Below are 21,286 nucleotides of genomic sequence, written 5' to 3'. Positions count from 1 at the left end.
TTAAAAAAAATTCATATAACATTAACAGATCAGAAAAATTCACCATTTTACTATTTTTAAATGTACAATTCAATGACTTTTAGTAATGTCACAGTGTTGGGCAACCATCACTACTATCTAATTCCAGAACATTTTTATCACACCAAAAATAAACCCCATAATCATCGTGTCTAGCCCCAGCCACTGGCCACCATTTATTTACTCTCTGTCCCTATGGATTTTCCTTTTCTAGTCATTGCATCTAAATGGAATCATATAATACATGGCCTTTGTGTGTGGCTTCTTTTGCTTAGCATAATGTTTTCAAGGTTCAGCCATCCTGTAGCATGGATTCATTCTTTGTTTTATGGTTGAATGTTATTCTGTTGTATATATAAACCACTTTTTGAGTATCCACTTATCAGCTGATGGACATCTGAGTTGTCTCTACCTTTTGGCTATTGTGAATAGGGCTGCTGCAAACATTCACGTATAAATTTTTGCTTGAACACTTGTTTTCAGTTCTCTTGAGCGTATACCTAGGAATGGAATTGCTGAATCATATGGTCATTCTGTTAACTTTTTGAGGACCCTCCAAACTGTTCTCCATAGTAGCTGCACCATTTACATTCCCACAACAATATATGAAAGTTTCAGTTCTCCACATCCTCACCAACACTTGTTTATTTTTCTTTTCTCTTCTTTCTTTCTTTTTTTTTTATTACTATAGTCATCCTTGTATGTGCAAAGTAGTATCTATCTCGTTGGTTTTATTTTCATTTCTTTAGAGAACAATGAGATCAATCATCTTTTCATATACTTGTTTGTCATTTGTATATCTTCTTTGGAGAAATATTTATTCAAGTCCTTTGCCCATTTTGGGAGGGATGGACTGATTTGTCTTTTTGTTGCTGAGTTGTAAGAGTTCTTTATATATTCTGAATACTGGACCCTTGTCAAATATACGGTCCACAAATATTTTTTCAGTTCTATGGATTGTCTTTTCATTTTCTTGAAGGATAGTTTTGCCAGAGATAGAGTTCTTGTGTGACAGGTTTTTTTGTTTTGCTGAAAAAACAAAGTACTTTGAATATGTCGCTCCACTGCCTTATGGCCTTCATGATTTCTGATGAGAAATCAGCTGTTAATCTTATTGATTATCCCTTATACATGAAGAGTTTCTTCTCTCTAGCTGCTTTCAGGATACTCTTTTTGTCTTTGGCTTTCAACAGTTTGATTATTATATGTCTCAGTGTGGATCTCTTTGAGTTTATCCTGTTTGGAGTTTCTTAAGTTTCTTAGATATGTAGATTCATGACTTTCATCAATTGGGGAATTTTGGGGGCCGTTATTTTTTTCAAATACTGTTTCTTCCCCTTTCTCTGTCTCCTCTGTCTCTCCTGCATAAAAGGAATCCCATTATGCATATATTGGATGTCTGATGGTATCCCAAAGGTTTCTTATGCTCTGTTGTTTTTTCTTTTTTCTTTTTTTTTTTTTGTCATCTTCAGATTTGGCAGTATCAATTAATCTATCTTCAGGTTCATTGATTCTTTCTCCTGCCAGATCAAGTCTGCTAATGAACTACTCTACTGAATTTTCATTTCAGTTGTTGTACTTGTCAACTCCCAAATTTATATTTGGCTCCTTTTTATAAATTTCTCTCTCTTTGTGATGGTGTATATTTGGTGAGAATTCAGTTTCCTTTAGTTCTTTGAATGTGGTTTCCTTTAACTCTTTGAGCATACTAGAAATAGCTGATCTGAAGTCTTTGTCTACTAAGTTCCTTCCTAGGGGACAGTTTCTATTAATTTTCTTTTCCTGTAATGGGCCATGCTTTTTTTGTTTCTTTGCATGCCTCATAATTATTTTATTGAAAACTGTACATTTGGAATATTATAATATGGCAATTCCATAAATCAAAGATTCCCCCATCCCCAAGGCTTGTTGTTACTTGTTGCTGTTGGTGTTGTTTGGTGACATTTCTGAACTAATTTTGTAATGTCTGTGTTCGTTGTGTGTGGCCACTGAAATCTCTATTCTGTTAGCTTAATGGTCAGCTAGTGATTTGTCATAGATTCCCTTAAACACCTGGAATCCCCAAACTCTCAGTCTTTTTAGATGGTCTCTGTGTGTATGTAGGACCATGCCTTCAAAACAGGCAGTTTACAACTCTGCTTTAGCCTTTACTTCTTGCTTGTGCAGAGCCCGAAGGTCAATCAGAGGTGAGGTCTTAGTGCCTTCTCAGGTCTTTCCTGAACATGTACCCAACTGTACCCAGCTGTGGCTATGTGCATGGCCTTCTATATTCCTAGGAATATGTGAGAGCTTTTCAAAGCCCTTTTTCCCCAAAGCATCTAATTCCCTACTTTTGCTCCCAGACCTTTCGGTTAGTCTTACATTTGCTTCAATGATTTTCCCTTGCCCCAGGCAGCAGTGGCTGATATATTTAAATGTGTTCAGCCCATGCTCTGGTCCTCCATTCCCTGTTGCCACCTCAGCCCTGGGAGAGTTTGAAGTCAGACAAAATAAAAGCAAACCCTTTGAGCCAATCCTTCAGGAGCCACCAGATAGGTCAAAACAAACAACCACAATTCTTTGAGCACAAGATCCATTCTGCTCCCACCAATACTAGGAACGCAGACTGTTGATTTCGGTGTGGCTGCCAAAGTGAGGAGCAGGTGATGAGGCCAGGGTTAGTGAAAATGTCACAAAGCTCTCTTACGAGATTCACCTTTTGGTCTTGATTAAGTATTTTCCTGATTGCTGTAAACTTACGATAACTTCCAAGACTTTCAATAAAGTTGATGCTGACAGTTTTTGCCAGTTTATTTGCTGTTTTTCTGTGGTGTATTAGACTCTGGGGGTTCCCTGCTCCACCATTTTTACTGACATCACTTCTCACAAGTCTTTTTTTATTGAAGTATAGCTGATTTACAATGTTATGTTAATTACTGCTGTTGAGCAAAGTGATTCAGTTATACACATATATACATTCTTTATATATATATATCCTTTTCCATTATGATTTATCATAGGATATTGAATATAGTTCTCTCTGCTGTACAGTAGGACCTTGTTGTTTATCCATTCTATATATAAAAGCTTACATCTGCTAACCCCAACCTCCCACTCCATTCCTCCCCCATCCCCATCCCCCTTGGCAGCCACCAGTCTGTTCTCTATGTCCATGATTCTGTTTCTGTTTCATAGATAGGTTCATTTCACAAGTCTTTTCTTAAGCACCTCTGTGTACATAGGTCTGTGCTAGGAATTAGGAATACAGTGGTGAATGAGACACATATGGTCCCTACCCGCATGGGTAATCTAATCTCTTCCCTATGAACTGAAGATCTATTCCATGCCCTGACTATGGATAAAAGTTTTGGGGCTTTTAAGTCTGCATTTGAATTTGTGCATGAGCTTCTGGAACCAGTTATCCCCAAATCACCCTAGATATATTGACTGAGGACACTTACATTTTTTTTATGAAAGATAAGTGGTTACTATATTATTCAAATTTAGGGATAAATATTCCATTGCTCCTGCCTGCTCATCTTCAGAAGTGTTGGCTTCAGTTTCACTGTTTTCCCCTGCATAGTCTCCCTATATCATGTATGCTTTCTCCATATATTGGTAATCAAATTGATAAACCCAGTCAGATCTCCATATTGGAGCAAGAAGATAAAGTGATGACAGAGGAGAGAGGAATTACCCCAGACACCTGTCCAGGTGAGTACAAGGTAGATATGACTCCTTGTGAGGGATATCTCCCGTGGCTTGGGAGTTTAGTATTACATTAGGAAATGTCCTGGGAAACACTGTAAAATGCCCTTTTTTTCTGACAAGTCCAAGACCATTTGGTATGAGCTTCCTTGTGTACTTTCTTTTCCTTTCTCTTTAACTTTCTGTTCATCATCTCACACCTTATTTTGGCTTCAGATGAATACCTAAAACTTCATACCCATGTCCCTCTTATTGCAAACCTCCTAAAAAACCCTAATCCCTTAGTGAAGGGTCTGCCTTCACTAATATATGCTTTATACCTTTTCTTTTCTCATCAACTTAAATTTATTTTCAATTTTTTTCAGATTTGGAGGTTCTACTTAAAGCCAAAGGGTTAACTTCTAAGCAGCATGTTTTTAGAAAAGAGCAATCTAAAGGTATCACAATAGTAAGAGTTCTGATTTTCCACAGTGGAAAGATGCCATAAATTAGAAAAGCCACAAAGTTACCAAGAGAGTCATTTTCCCAAGAGAAAATGTTACCTCTGGAGAGATACCATGAAACTGTTGTGAATTTGGAGTAAAGTATAAGTTATCTCCAAAATTATTTTTTCTTTGAGCATTCCTACAAGTAATTGTTTGCATAAATGTGACTCAGATATTGAGTGTTTCAAACATAAATCAGTCTTAAACTTATCAGAAAATGCTCTGTGAATAGGATAAAGGCTTTGATGTGGCAAAACATCTATCTTTTTTAGCTTCTAAGAACTCAGACTAGCAGAAACCATATACAAGCACTCAGTGTAGCAAACACACAAATTATAATAATTTTATATATAACAGAGTCCCTGGGAGGGAGAATTCCTATGATAGCATTGAATATTAAAAGTACTGTAAATTATAGTTGTCATTCATCTCATAATCAACAGGAGAAACGTCTTCTTGGAGTGAAGCTCAAGGAATGTAATCAGTGTTTTAAAGTCTTCAGCATAAAATTAAACCTTACTCAGCAGAAGACAATTCATACTGGAGAAGAACCCTATCATTGTAATCAATGTGGCAAATCCTTCAGCAGCAGATCCTACCTCACTGTTCATAAGAGAATACATAATGGGGAAAAACCCTATGGATGCAACAACTGTGGGAAAACCTTCAATAATCCCTCAGACTGCATGTGAGAACTCACACTGGAGAAACCCCTATTCATGTAACCAGTGTTTTCATGTTTTCCGCACCAGATGTATCCTCAAAAGGCACAGGAGAATTCATACAAGGGAGAATCATTATGAATGTAATCAGTGTGGAAAGCCTTCAGCATGAGGTCCTTCCTTACTGGGTACAATAGACTCCATATGGGGGAGAAATTTATGAATGCAGTGATTGTGGGAAAACCTTTAGGAAGAGCTCACATCTGATGCAGCATGTGAGAACTCATACTGGAGAAAAACCCTGTGAATTTAATGATTGTGGAAAATCCTGCAGCAGTAGCTTTTCTCTTACAGTGCACAAGAGAACACATAATAGAGAGAAACCCTATAAATGTAGTGACTGTGGGAAAGCCTTTAATAATCTCTCATCTGTTAAGAAACACATGAGAACTCGCACTGGAGAAAAACCCTATGGATGTAATCATTGTGGGAAATCTTTCAGTAGTAACTCCTACCTTTCTGTGCACAAGAGAATCCATAATAGGTAGATATGAATGCAGTGGCTCTGGGAAAGCGTTTGCTGACCTCTCATCCCTCAGACATCTTGGGAACTCTCGCTGGATGTGTAAATTATCTGTTGTGTAACAAATGAGCCCCAAAACTTATTGGTTTAAAACAACAGACATAATCTCACAATTTATGTAGACCAGAAGTTCAGAAACAGATGAGCTATGTAGTTCTAGCTCAGGCTCCCTCATGAAGTTGCAGTCAAGATGCAGCCAGGGGACTTCCCTGGTGGCACAGTGGTTAAGAATCCTCCTGCCAATGCAGGGGACGTGGGTTTGATCCCTGGTCCAGGACAATCCCACATGCTGCGGAGCAACTAAGCCTGCGCGCCACAACTACTGAAGCCCACGCGCCTCGAGCCTGTGCTCCACAACAAGAGAAGCCACCACAATGAGAAGCCCGCACACCACAACAAAGAGTAGTCTCTGCTCGCCACAACTAGAGAAAGCCCGCACGTATCAATGAAGACCCAACACAGCCATAAATAAACAAACAAAAAGATACAGCCAGAACTAGAGAAAGCCCGCATGCATCAATGAAGACCCAACACAGCCATAAATAAATAAATAAAACAAATAAAAAGATGCAGCCAGATGGAGGTCAGCAGGAAGCATAAAACATGAGTAAATATTGACCATATAAAACACCCTGTGTGGTTTTATAACTTCTTTGGAAATCTAAAATTTTTTAAAAGAATGTTCTAAAATCTCATTGAACCGACCCCCCAAAACTAGGGGTGTTGGAGGAGACACAGCAAGTGACCCCCCAGCTCACCCTCTAAGACTAGAGCTTATAGGAAGCCCACAAGGTGATGCTCAAAGTCTGCATCCAACTCTGGAGCTTACAGAAGCCCTATGAAGTGACCACCCGTCCCCTCCCAACACTAGAGGCAACAGGATCTCAGGTAGCAATCCCCCACTCACCCCAAGCACAAAAGACAGGGTCCTAACAAGCAACACCTCTATTCCTTCAAAATGAGAGATGTTGGGAATTCCAACAAGCACCCCATAGTCACTTCAAATTCTAGAAATGACAGCAGCCCCAGAAGGGACTCCTTCAGCTTCCCTGCATCACTAGAGAATGGGCAACTCACTCCAGTAACCCACCCAACCTATACCAACAATACAGACAAGGGGAGTCCCAGAGAGTGACTCTTTCAGCTCCCCAACCAGAGATAAGTGGAGCCCCATCTAATGCCCCCAAACTTGTCCCCAAACTAGAGACAAGAGAATCTCCAGCCAGTAACTGTGTCAAGTCCACCCAACACTAGAAAAGATAAGAGCGCCAAGCAATAACCACCCCCCCCCCCAGATCTCCAGACCAGAAATGGCAGGAGCCTCAGCCTATGACACCCCACCCCCACTTATCCCAACATTAGAGACAGAAGAACTTCATCAAACGATCCATATGCATCCAACGTAAATGATGATGGAAACCCCCAAAAGGAACAACCAATCCCCTACACGCCAAAGAAGAAAGGACACCCAGGAAACACCACACCATCCTCACCCAAACCACACCCCAGCCTGCTTCTCTTGTCTTCCCAAGACAAGATGTGAGTATCCCCAGCGATGATCAGAATCTCAACAAGTGTTCAAGAGGCAACCCACTAGGTTCTCCAACCTAAGTGACAAACAGAGTCCCAGAATACTTCCTCTCTTTGTCCCAAAATAAGAATTGGTAGAAACACCAGCAACCAACACCCTCAACCAAACAAGAAGCCACAAGTTAAAAAGTAATAAATTTGTGTTCATTAAAACAAACAAACCAAAAAGACCCCACATGGCAAAGACAAAAGACAGAGGGAAATGCAACTCATCACAAAGGCTAATTTATTAAAATTAAAGAACTCCTACCAAGCAATAAGAAAAAGACCAAGAATCCATGAGAGAAAAGGGCGAATTTTAAGAACACACCGTTCACCAAAAAATTCAAATGGCTCTCATAAAAAGAAAACTATAAAGTGAAACACCAAAATTCCTTTCATCATTTATCAATGAGAATTTTTTTTTAAGTTTAATAAGATCATGTAATGGCCAAGATGTGGGGAAAATGGCAATCACATACCATAATAAGGGGGAAGTGAATTAATCCAGTTCCCCTCCACATGGACCTTTCCCTGGGGCTGCTTGAGTATCTTCATGGCATGGTGGATGGCTTCTAGAAAGGCAGCAACTTAGACCAAAGAGTAAGCTTCAGTGTTGTAATAGGGAAGAACCTTTGTATTCTATTACAAAGGGATGTTGCCTATAAGCTTAAATTATACATAATGGCCCATCTCTGGGAACCCTGCTTCCCAGGTGAAGAGCACGAAGCTAAACTATTATACCTCTTTTTTTAGCTCACAGGAAACCTCCTGACCAGCCCACCTGTGAATGGCTGCAGGAAGGAAGAAATTAACACATCCCCTCAAGAATCTGGCCAGAACCAAGAAATATTGATATTTGCAACAACTTACTGCCTTTTTTACTTTACCTCCTCACCTCCCACTCTTTGTTCTATAAAAGAAACTAGCATCCAAACCTGGGCAAGATGGTTCTTTGGGACCTAGCCCACCATCTCGGTCTGCTGGCTTTCTGAATAAAGTCGCTATTCCTTGACCCAACAACTCATCTCTCGATATTTTGGCCTGCCATGCAGCGAGCAGTACGAGCTTGGACTCGGTAACACAAGAAATCAGCCAGGGGAATAACTACCCCGCCCTCCCTCTCCCCACTCTCCACCCTTCCAGGTCTCCACCTTGACAATGAAGAGCAACGTTACTGTCAGAACCCACTGAAGCCAGAGGGCAAGGGTGCCTGTTGCAGTCCACATAGGTCGGCCTTTGTGGGCAGAGAACATGGTGAAATAGCATGGAGAGTGGTCCTGGGGAGGGACAAACAGAAGCCATCAGCTTAGCATTTGATCCAAATCCAAACTCCCTTCCTGATAAACAAACAGTGAATAAAATAGGAATTTGCACTACTTCCCCAATGTGATAGAAAAGCATATAAATTCACACTTCAATCACCAGGCATTGTGCTAAGGGCTTTCAGGTATTAACTCATTTAACCCTCTCACCATCCCTATAAGGAAGATATCATTATCCCTTTTTTCAGCCGTCATGCGCTGCTCAGATCTCCCTTTTTGAGAACCTGTCATGGGGATACAATAAATTGACCACCTCCAGCTGCTGCACCTTCAGACCTGCTTCAGGGTTCACACCAAAGCCACGTTGTCCCTGGGCTGCTCCCAACTAATACCTGAGCCTGATGGATGGGAGGACCAGAGCCAGGTCATTTCTGCCCAATGCAGGACCCCTCTGACAGGCACTCTTTGCCCTGGGGCACCCCATTGGCCTTACAGAGACTTTCTCAGCACTGCGCTGAGAGCTCCTTTTCCCATTTATCCACACATCTGAGTCTGTTTTGGTGTCTGCTTTTCAGAGAACCTGAGTTACGATGCGATTTTTCAGATGAGGAAACCGAGACAGGGAGGCACAGAGGGATTAAATGACTTGCCCAAGGTCACGCAGCTCCTAAGAGATTAAAAATCTGACAATCTCACTCCAGAATCAGTACTCTTAAGCATTCTGCTAGAGAGACAGAGAGAGAAAGAGAAAGAGAGAGAGAGAAACAGAAGAGAAGCAAAACATCTGAAAGGATCCTTATCATCATGATTTTGTAATCTCTCTAGCCCATTTGAATTAGGATTTTCTGCTACTTTGATCCATTTTTCCAAAGGCTAAAAACAAAAACACCTGTAGAACACCCTTCTTTTAAATTCCCAAATACGCTCTGAAGATGGCAGTGTTTCACCACTCTAAACCCACAAACCAAAATGTTTCTAGAAACAAGGGTAGTAACCAGTGAGGCAGTACTTTGTTTTGTAACCTGCAGGTACTGATTGTAGAGTACACATTGGTTAACTAATCCAGAAAGGAATTTCTTTTTCTTTCAGCATATGTATCAACTAACCAGAGGACCCAAACCCAAAATAACAACAAAGTAAAAGCAAGAAATGGGAATGCTCTCTATAGTCATCAGTATGAGAGACGTTAATTCACATTTGTTTTGGTAACAGGTGGTCCCCATGGACATGGGGTGACTAAAAAGAAACTGGGATCCTAGTATGGTGTCAAACAGCCTGGTTACAATGTATGAGAAGCATCTACATTTCAGGCTCATTTCTTTGTTCACAACCCAGATAACAGAGCAAAAACAGTTAATGATTGCAGTGAACTGTCTGTTGGCGCTGGCCAGCAGAATCATCTTTTCATCTCTTTGTGGCTTCAAGCTCTTGTTAAAATGCCTCGCCTGATGACCATCCTCTGAAACCCACCATCACCAATTAGACATTTAAGTCAATTAGCGCTTGATTTCTTTCATCCTCCCATTAAGAACCATAAATCGATCTTCTAGAATCCAACTACAAAATGATTCACTCAGAACAAGGGAAATTTCTTAAACATGATAGCCATGACATTTGTGAAAATCATGATCACTTGCCCAACAGTCACTGTTTCTGTGGTCATCTTATTTAAAAATGCAACCCCTCAGCCCCCCTGTAACGGACTGAATGTGTCCCCCCAGAATTCATATGTTGAAGCCCTAACACCCAGTGTGGCTGTATTTGGAGATGGTGCTTCTAAGGAAGTAATTAAAGTTAAATGAAGTCAGCAGGGGCCAAATCCAGTAGGATTTGTTTCCTTATAAGAGGAGACACCAGATAGCTCACTCTCTTTCCCACTGAAAAGCCATGTGAGGATGCAACAAGAAAGCAGCCATCTGCAAGCCAGAAAGAAAGCTCTCCCCAGGATCTGAATCAGCCAGCATCTGGATCTGGGACCTTCAGCCTCCAACACTGTGAGAAAAAAGATTTCTGTGGTTTAAACCACCCAGTCTGTGGTATTTTGTTAAGGCAGCCCTAGGAAACTAATACACTCCATACCCACTTTCTCTGTATTTTCCTCCTAGAACAGATCACTTCTAACATACTGTATATAACTTTCTTATTTCTGTTTTCATAGTCAGAAATGTACAACCTGAGATGCCTACAATTGAAAAGAAAAAAAAAGCTGAAAACAAATGAGACCAATATCCAGCTTAAGAAATTATAAACAGAACAACACAATAAACAAGGAGAATGAGGGCAATAATAAAGACGACAAAGCAAAAAATTTAAAACAAAGATACAGGGAGAGATAAATTAGGAGGTTGGGATTAACATATACACACCACTATATATAAAATAGGTAGACAACAAGGACCTACTGTATAGCACAGTGGACTATATATATATATTTTGTTTGTTTGTTTGTTTGTTTTGTTTTGTTTTTGCGGTTCGCGGGCCTCTCACTGTTGTGGCCTCTCCCGTTGCGGAGCACAGGCTCCGGACGTGCAGGCTCAGCGGCCATGGCTCACGGGCCCAGCCGCTCCGCAGCATATGGGATCTTCCCAGACCAGGGCACGAACCCGTGTCCCCTGCATCGGCAGGCGGACTCTCAACCACTGCGCCACCAGGGAAGCCCCTCAATATTTTTTAATAACCTATAAAGGGGTGGGGGTGGGTGAAATGAGTGAAGGGGGTCACAAGGTACAGACTTATAGCTATAAAATAAATAATTCCTGGGGATGTAATGTACAGCATGGTGATACAGTTAATGATACTCTTGTATATTTGAACGTTGCTAAGACAGGAGATCTTAAAAGTCCTCATCACAAGAAAAAAAAATGTAACTATGTATGGTGACAGATGTTAACTAAATTTATCGTGGTGATAATTTCATAGTATATATAAATATTGAACCATTATGTTGTGCATCTGAAACTAACATAATGTATGTCAGTTATACATCAATTTAAAAGAAAATGAGGATTCACATTTAAAAACAAAGACTGGCACATGAGGATGCCTTCTGCCAGGAGCATCTTGACAATATCAACGCTGGTGATGAGTATTAGCTAACACGTAGCAAGGACCCTCTATGCCCCATAAACGAAATAACTCTTAATCTACAAGATATCTCGAATCGGGTAACTCTGCTATTGTATTAGTTTTCTACTTTTTTTCTCATGAAAATTTTTATTGAAATAGAGTTGATTTACAATGTTGTGTCAGTTTCAGGTGCACAGCAAAGTAATTCAGATAGATAGATAATAGATAGATAGATAGATAGATTCTTTTTAGACTCTCTTTCATTATAGGTTATTAGAAGATATTGAGTATATTTCCCTGTGCTATACAGTAGGTCCTTGTTGGTTATCTATTTTATACAGAATAGTGTGTATCTATGTATACACACTAGGAGTTAATCCCAAACTCCTAATTTGTATTAGTTTTCTATTGCTGTGTAACAAATTTAACAACTTGAAACAACACACACATTTATTGTTACACAATTTCTGTGGACCAGGCAGGAGTCTGGGCACCCCTTAGCTAGGTCTCATTGTCTCTCAAAACTGCAATCAGGCTGCATCCTCATACGGAGGCTCGACTGGGGAAGAATAGGCTCCCAAGTGCATTCAGACTGTTGGTAGAGTTCATTACCTCCAGGTTTGGGGACAGATGACACCAGCTTTGTACCAGCTATTCGTTGGAGGCCACTCTAAGGTCCTGGGGCTGCCACAGTTCCTTACAAGTAGTCCTTTTCATAGCCTTTTCAAGGCCACCAGTAAAATCTCTCTCTCCGACTTGCTAAGATTGGACTCATACAATGTTCCATAAACATGAGAGAGACATCTCATCATTTTTCCCACAGTTAATTAGTCATATATCTTGCCCATCCTCAGTGGGAGGAGATTATACAAACTGTGGATACCAGAAAGTGGGAATTATTGATCAGAGGTCACCTTAAAGTGTGTCCATCACAGCTATAATCCCCAACGTGACAGGACACAGAAAAGGGGTGTCCTGGTGATGCTCCTTCAACTCTCTGAGGCTGGGGTTCCCCATCTGTGGAACACAGGGTTGTCCTGAGCATTCCACCATGGGCGGTTCATGCAATGACACCACACACCATGGTACTCGTTCCCTGAGGCTTGAAAGTGTGTATTTATCAATGATAAAAATGTTCTTAAGGCCTTTTCAGTCTTAAACAATTTAATCTCACAACAACCCTACAGTGGAGGTTCTATGATGACCTCCTTTTAAAACATGAGGAAACTGGGGCTGAGAGAGGTATAATGAGTTGTCTAAGATCACCTGGTGAAAAAAACAGGCAATTCACAGATCTCTGAGTTTAAAGACTTGTGGTGAACCAGTTCATACCCCTGTGATACCCTTAACCACGGGAACCCTTCCTTTCCCTTCCTCTACGGGTTACTGTTCAGCATTCTGTAATTTCCAGGACCTCCAGGGAGGGGCTATGTCAGAAATCTCACAAGGGTATCTCTTTGTCTCTCCCAATGCTGGAATGCCACGTTTACCCATAGGTGTATCAAACAGCCTAGTGTGAGACAGAGTAACTTGCTCTGTGACCTTTGGGAGTTCACTCTCCCTCTCTGTTTCAATTCCTGAATCTGCCAATGAGAAGAAGCTCCTTGAGGTCCCAACATCTCTGGTTGTGGTAGACTGGGTTCTCTGAGAAAAAGACTCTGAGATCTTTCAGCCTGCCATCATCTGACAGATGGGTAAACCATCTCAAATCATTCACCCAGCCAAGCCATCAGCTGACCCAAGAGATCACACACGGCAGCCTGGACTAAAAGAACTGTTTGGCTGGCTCATGGAGTAGTGAGAAATAATCACTGTTGCTTGTTTTAAGTCACTAAGTATTGGAGTGTTTGTTACACAGCAATAAACAGAGGTTTACATGGAGGAGGTTTGTCTGGGATAACGGGATCAACATAAGTAAGGGAAGTAATTCTGAACGAGGGAAAGATGAAACTTCAAGCAGCTGCAACCAGCACCTTATACCTGATCCCCTGCGGAGCGTTAAAATGGTGGTGATTCAGCACAGTTGTCCCACATTGTACTAGTTTACCAGAGCTGCTGTAACAAAGCTCCACAGACCGGGGGACTTAACAGACATTTATTCTCTCACAGTTCTGGAGGCTGGAAGTCTGAGATCAAGGTGTCTGCAGGGTTGGTCCCTTCTGAGGGCTGTGAGAGGGAATCTGTTCCTTGCTTCTCTCGTAGCTTGTGCCTTTTTGCTGGCAATTTTTAGCATTCCTTGGCTTGCAGACCCATTACCCCAATCTCTGCCTTCATCTTCACATGATGTTCTCCCCGTGTGCATGGCTGTGTCCAAATTTCCCCCTTTCGTAAGGATGCCACTAATATCAGATTAGGGGCCCAGCCCACTCCAGGTCCACCTCACCTTAACCAAATGAATTACATCTGCAATGTAATTTCCCAGTAAGGTCACATTCTTTTTTTAAATTAATTTTTATTGGAGTATAGTTGCTTTACAATGTTGTATTAGTTTCTACTGTACAGCAAAGTGAATCAGCTATACATATACATATACATGTATCCCCTCTTCTTTGGATTTCCTTCCCATTTAGGTCACACAGTGCATTAAGTATAGTTCCCTGTGCTATACAGTAGGTTACCATCAGTTGTCTATTTTATACATAGTATCAGTAGTGTATATGTGTCAATCCCAATCTCCCAGTTCCTCCCACCTCTTTTCCCCTTGGTATCCATACATTTGTTCTCTACGTCTGTGTCTCTATTTCTGCTTTGCAGATAAGATCATCATTCTGAGGTACTGGAGATTAGGACTTAAATGTATCTTTTTGTGGGGTGGGGGGAGCAATTAAACCCATAACATGCATTTAGGCACAGGGGTCAGGCATTTGTACCCCTGGCCAGTTGTCAGATGTGGCTGCCCCTATGGAGGGGACATAACCTTGGACCAAGCAGCTCCCTTAAGCTGAGGAAAGTTCTGGCAAAAAGGACTCAGTTGTGAGCCCCCAGCAGACAACCTCCCTGGTAGCTGGAAGAGTGAGCCCCTGGGTTCCAAAGAGATGGCATGGGTGGTACAACATGGCATCAACTCCTGTGAGTCTCTGATTATAACGAGGACTTCTATTGAAGATTCTGGGTGAGTCACCTTGAGGACCCAATCCCAGGCAGAACAGTCAGCTTCATGGGGCGGGGGGAGGGGTGAAACCATGCCCCAGGGGGTTGGGTCACCAGCAGTCAAGGAGGTTGGAGATCAACAGCTAGAAAACTTGGATCTCATCACATCTCAGAGTCTAGACCACCCGCCAACCCTGTTATCCCTGATAAGAGAGTAGCACTTCTCTCTTCTGTTGAGTACTTCAGAGATACCAGAGCTTCCGTGTGCTTCCTTTTGCTTGTATACTAAGCTGGTGACAACTGTCTCATCTGTCATGCTGCTCACACTTGAGTCGGAGCCAGGGCCAGGGCCCCAGTGACCCTAATCTGCATTGTCATCACCTGGCCACAAGTTTGAGGAGTCTGCATGGCCCACCTGGGCAAAGAGACCACCCACCCACCTGCACACCTGAGGCTGAAGCATCCTTGAGATTCTTTCCTGAGGAGGAAAGCATTTTCCCTTTTCCACAAGGCTTCTATTGAATTTCACAAGCCCAGGGAGGCACAATTCAGGCTACCACCTAGCAGTGGCATCCATTTTTTGGAGGATGGGGAACCTGGAGGGATATGGGAGTGTGGGAAGGACACCCTGGAGGGAGCATGGAGGATAAACGTTACCTCACTTTATCCTCACTATGGTCACATGACGGAAGGTCTCTCATCCTCAATCATAGCAGGGTAAAGTGAGACATGTGGGCAATTGTTGCAGGATTGACTCAGTTCATTCACGCTTCCCCCACCTCCCCGAATGTAAACCCTCGGGCAGTCCTCCCCTCCCCCCGTGCTGACTCTGGGGTCATCTACGTGATTTCCTTCGGGCAACGGGACAGTAGCAAACACTGCACTGACCACTCACCCTGGGGGGCAGGTCCATGTTCCCAGGATGACATTTACAACACCTTAGCATCTAAGTCTCCAGCATGGTGCAATGGAGCAGTGTCTTGGGGGTCCCCTTGTATTCTTGTAGTGAACTGCTTAGTATTTGGATCCTGGGGAGGTCTGGGGTCCTTGAGGTAGCAGTACCTTACCAAATAGTATAGAAATAGTTCCATATTTAAAGCATTGGTTCAGCTCTACAGGTATGTGTCAGTGGATCATCAGCCCTGCTGCTAACAATATTTAACCTCCTGCTTCACTGATATGAAGAACCTGGAGGTTTGTTCCCTCTCAAAACAGATACCCACAACATCCCGGGAGATTTCCCTTCACCCACCCCCTAGCCACAACCCCACCCAGTTCATAGGTCCTCGCTTGGACACCACACAGAAACAAGAGTATTCTCAGATAATTTATTCTGAATTTTCATATAAACAGGTAATTATCCCATAGTTTACATGCAGAGCAATTTTGATATTCCAAGAAACAAAACAAAACAAAAGGCAAATTCTGTACATGGTGCCACTTGGCTCTTGTAGGAAAACATTGAAAAAGTAAGAATTGATCTCCTGGTGGGTTTTGCGTCTCCGAGTTGGTTTCTGCATATGCCGAGGCACATTTGATCCTGCGTGGCTGACGTTGGATGGGAGGTGTCTGCCGCTCACACGCAGGGCCTGGGACCCCCAGGCCCACAAGGTAGAGAGTAAATAAGCCATTCCTGAATGTGTGTGGGTTGGGGGAGACAGTTCCTTTCTTCTCAAATGGGACCAAGAGCCCCAGATCCCTGGTCTGAGTTTGAACAAGGATTTTTAGGGCCCGCATCCAGATTAAAACGTGGCTGGAGGCTGGTTCTGGACCTTGACTGGTATGAGAAGTTGACAGTGAGCTCAAAAAAATCATTGTTTCCCTCTGTTTCTGGGAGACCCCTAAGGAAACATTCACTTCCAGGCGCAGCCTCTGAATGTCCGTTGCATTCTCTCATGTCTTTGAAAGAACAAATGCCCATCTGTTCTTTCTCTCCAACCTCAACTCGGGTATAAATCAATATTCTGAAGAACATTCCAGAAGATTTTCTGAAGGGACACCATTCTACAGGTATCATTTATATACAATCAGCATGTCCATGTTCCCCACTCCCAACAAAACCATCATTTCTGAATCGCCTACGGTGCCAAGTGGCATCCGAAGCTCAAACTTCCACCCACCACAAAGTAGAAAAAGATTGTCGTTTGGGGGACTACAGCACATCCCATCATGTACCCAGATGGCGAGCATGGGTTCCTGCTCACTGACCAATGTTATGACGGCTACAAATAAACACCTCCCAACCCAACAAGCACCTTTCATGGCAGACCATCCACTCTGGTTGGAGAGAGTGGAAGATCTGTCCATCAGTTACAGGCAGTCTCCAATGGTCTCGGCGTTGTTGGTGCAGATCTTTGCACCAATTCCCACATCTTCTTTCAGTTGTGCTCAACGTCTATCCAGAGAACCAGCAGCATTTCTTGCTTCTTACTAGCTTAAAAGGACAGAAAATCACCCAGAACAGCTCCCAGAATACAAACATTTCCAGACGTGTGTTTGACATCACTGGTCCAGAGAGAAACAACTATGTGGGTTTTGCCACATAAATAAAAAGGGGTTTTAAAATACTGAGACACCTTTCAAAACAAACAACAAAAAGTGTCATCCAAAGCTGGCTTTGTTGCTTTTTTTGTAACCCATCGCTACAATCCTCCAGGACATCCATCTCTAGGACTAAAGTTCTGTTGTGACAGAGTCAACATTATCTGATGCAAAAGGAGGCTGTGACCCAAGCCTGCTTCCTCTTTCACTGCAGCAGCAGAGACAGCTAAATGAAGTTAGGGAACTCCAGTTTACAAAGGGCGGGCCCAGCACTCTACAGTACCTCTGCAGGGAAAGTGGAAGAAAGGAGACTCTGCAGGGGTGGTGCCTATAGGTATGGGAAGGGCAGCGAGGTTTGGTGAGTATGACACCACTGCTGCTGGCCCTGCCCAGACTTACACACGGGTTATCAAAGTGCCCCAAGGTCAAACAGTATCAGCTTGAGGTCAACTGAACCAAAATACAGGGGGTCCAAGGTTTTGTTGCTAAAAGATGTGTTCAGCATCTTGGTGGGTTTGGGGTTGAGATTTCTCAGCATGCTCCCTTCCCACTCAGAAAATAAAAAGAGACTCTGCATTGGGTGTTTGTGTGTGAGGTGCCCATGACAGTGATTTTTTCCACCCCCAACCCCCCAAAAAAGCATCTCAATCTGAAAGGAGTGGAAATAAACCATGGAGAGCCCAGGGCACCTAGGTGCTCACACCAGGGGGATGCCATGGGACAATGGGGATGCTGGCTCTGTACCAAAGCCTGTCTTTGCCCCAACAGGGGAACTTCCCTCACCAAAGAAGGGTAACTCAGGACTGGATGCCCCCATACATCAGATACATCGTGATGGCCTGAAACTTGGTTCATTTCAAGGGCCACGGTATCAATGGATGGAGGATCAAAAAAAAAAAAAAAAAAAAAAGGAAGATTAAATTCAGAGGAGCATATTATCAGCCAGAAAAAGAATCTATGCTCACATGAAAGCCATACTTCAGCCCAACTCCCTCCCTCAAAATTCTTACTGGTCCCCGGCATTCAGAATCAGCTGATACAAATTTTCCCTGATTCAGATCGGATCCAGGAAGAATTCTGAAGTCTCAAAGATGTCCATTATTGAATCACATCCTAACAATACACTGAGGTAGATTGTGCTGGGAAAAAAAAAAATCATTACCCCACATTCACCTGTTTATTTTTCTTTGAAAAAAAAATTTACATGCACTCCATTTCTTATGAAAGTGATTTTTTACAGTGATTTTTATATATTAAAATAAATAATTTTCCCCTAATATAAGAAAACCTTTCTGAATTAGAAAAATGTGAAAATTGCTGCTAGTGTAGTATACGGCCACTACAAATTTACTACGAAAAGAACAAAATACCTAGATCTACGTGTTTTGTCTTTTTAATTTACGTACAGACCCTCTTTTATGTACAAAATAAATTTGGCGAAAATAATTTCTGTGCTCCTTGTACCCAATCACTGAGGCTCCCCAGAAATATTTTGACATGCTGTCATTTCTCAAATCATATAAATAAGATAGCCAGAGGCAACTAGGATGTGTGTCTACCTGTGTTCTTCATCAAGAATTGAGAAGGTTCGGAGGTCACCATGGCATCTCTATCCTGTTCTTAAGCCCACAACTCTTAAGAGGAGAAGAGAAGAAGGAAGCAATCAAAAACTTGTGAGAAAATGCACTCAAGGGATAACCCATGGGTGATGATTTGGATGAACCAAAGTGATGAGTTCACCGTGTTCTTTATTTGAGCAGCTGTAGTTCTTTCCCCAAAGGGAAGCAACTGTGGCATCACGCTCCTTCGCAAGTTCTTGGTAGTGTGAAGATCCTTAGCGGTCTCTCCTCCGGACTGTACTCTCTTAGGGACTGCAAGATCGTGAAGTACCTGAGAATTCAGCTCAGGCCCCACACCTGGCCCAGCTGAGGTCACTGGGCGCAAAGCAGCTTCTGGGAAGTCAGCTCTGAGGACAGACGGATGCCCTGAGGGCGGAGGGGACCAACAGGCACGTCTTCATATGGCTAGTGTTCTCAAAGTCCACCTGTGCTGTCCCACTTTGGGATGTGATTGTACTGTGTTTGCACAGTCCTCGTAGGACGTGTGCACACAGCTGAGGAAGCTCCAGAGGTACGTACAGGGAACCAGAAGATCCAAGGGCCACAAGTGTGTTCAAAGGCAGGGCTCAGCTTACCAGAAACCAAACTATCCATCATACACCATCACCCACATGCTCAGCGTGGCCTGATCACGACGTCCAGAAGGGTTAGCAGCTAACGTGGCTTTAGTCCCAGAAAAATGGATGCCTTGAAGACCAAGGAGAGAGGCCATTGGTGCCTGGGTCCCCCTCCCCACACACAGGCAGACAAACCCCCATGCCCTACCCGCCCCCTGGGAAATGGTCAATAACTTATGAGGCTGATGCTGGAGATTTTTTTTTTTAAATTAAATATGTTACAAATATATTCTCCAAACTCTTCATCATCTCAGTTCTTCTTCTTTTTTTTTTTTTTTTTTTTTTTTTTTAATGTCCTGGCTTTGTTTGGTCTTGAAAAGATCCATTATCACTCCAAACGACTCCCATGGCTCCCGGGAAACATTTTTCACCAAAGTTAAGGGAGAGAAGACTCCTGAGGCTAGACTCGGGACTGAAGGAGACTCTTGAGGGCACAGTGTCCCAGTAGATTAGAAGGAAGGGAGGTGGAGGGAGCAGATCAGGGGCTCACACACTCCAGAAGGGCAGAACCTTCCTGGGCTGATCCCCAAAGCGGCCACTCAGCACGCATGATTTGCACACACACACACACACACACACACACACGCACGAGTACACACGTGAGCCACACCCCAGGACTGCAACACTATATCCAAAATACAAAAGCAGCAGCTATTGGTCAATTTGAGGAACTGATTCTGTGAAGGAAAAAAAAAAACATCCTTCTGGATGAAAAAAACTTTCCTGAAGCCCACTCTGCAAAGTCTGGAATTCTACTAGGACAGGATTTTGATTTTTGTTTTTTTCTTTCTTTCTAACTTTTGTTCCACAAACAAGATTTATGTTTTACACCGTAGCTCAGACACCAGCAAAAAAAAAAACTTTGTAAAAACAGGTGCTTTCTTTCAATCTGCTAGGAAAAAAAAAAAAAAGTAACACCCGGGCTTGAAACCTCGGTGGTCCAAAAGGACAGCAGCCGTGGAAACCCCTCTCCCATCTAGGTTCACAGTTAAGTTCTCAGATGACCAGTCAAATTGGCAATCAAACCAATGTGTTTGAAGTCAGAAGAGGAACAGAAATGGATAGTCATGATCTCTGAGCTCCATTTGACACTGTGGCTGAGTTGTGTGAAAATCCTGAGTTTTCTGAAGGCCTTCAAACCAGAGGAAAGCGAAGACAGGAACCATTCCCCAGAGCAGGGGCCGTTAGGAAGGATTAGACCGGGGCAGAGTCAGAATGCGTCCGTTTTTCTTGCCCCCGTTCATGTGGGTGTAGGGGATGTGTTCCTGATAGTTTCTCTTTAGCCCCAGTGCGGACCCTCCATCCCGGCCCCCGGCCTCCTCCCTCTGCACATGTGAGGACCGGTCCAGGGGGACACTCTCCATGTCCTCAAATTCCATCTCCAGCTCCTCGCTCTCGGGCACCTTGTTCTCCTCGCTGTGGAAGAAGGAAACTTCGGGAAAACTGGGGTGCAGCTCGTCCTTGAGCAGGTCGACAATTTCCAGGAAGGTCGGCCGCATCTTGGGGTTGAACTGCCAACACATGCGCATCAGGTCGGTGCTGCAGGACAGAGGGCACGTGGAGGGTGAGGCGCGCGCCGCCCCGCCAATCGGCCCCCTCCCCACCCCTCGCCGGTGGCCCACACCCACGGGGACAAGTGCCGACACCGGAAAGGCGACAGTCAAGCAGAAACAGCGATTCTAGGGGCGCTGAAAGGTGGTTTTATAAAGAGCGTCAAGGGGGCTGTCTCCTCCCCAAACCAGATCCAGAAGGGCCTCTCCTGATGTTGCTACAGGCTGAAGACCATGGTTCACCGTTTTTTTTTTCTTTTAACTTTTTAATTTGTATTATTTATTTATTTTTATGTTTTTGGCCGCGCCACCCGGCTTGCGGGATCTTTGTTCCCCGACCGGGAATCGAACCCATGCCGCCTGCAGTGGAAGCGTGGAGTCCTAACCACTGGACCGCCAGGGAAGTCCCCATCGTTTTTTAAAATATTGAAGTATGGTTGATTTACAATGATGTGTTAGTTTCAGGTGTACAGCAAAGTGATTCCGTTATATATATATATATATGTATATATATACACACACACACATATATAT

The 21,286-nt window shown here is 43.1% G+C and overlaps 1 protein-coding gene across 3 annotated transcripts in view; it reads right to left on the bottom strand.

Moving 5' to 3' along the window:
- Nucleotides 1-15,767: 15,767 nt before the first annotated feature.
- Nucleotides 15,768-21,286, bottom strand: part of INSR (insulin receptor) — a 130,558-nt gene continuing 125,039 nt past the window's right edge. For all 3 annotated transcript variants that reach the window (XM_079917504.1, XM_079917505.1, XM_079917506.1), the window contains one exon: nucleotides 15,768-20,741. In XM_079917504.1, coding sequence (XP_079773630.1) covers nucleotides 20,387-20,741 — 355 coding nt within the window. In that variant the 3' untranslated portion in view covers nucleotides 15,768-20,386. The remainder of the gene's footprint in view (nucleotides 20,742-21,286) is intronic.

This window comes from Stenella coeruleoalba (assembly GCF_951394435.1).
Source record: "Stenella coeruleoalba genome assembly, chromosome: 3".
Lineage (NCBI taxonomy): Eukaryota > Metazoa > Chordata > Mammalia > Artiodactyla > Delphinidae > Stenella > Stenella coeruleoalba.
The sequence above is the reverse complement of the archived record's forward strand: the minus strand, read 5'-3'. Positions and strand labels throughout refer to the sequence as shown.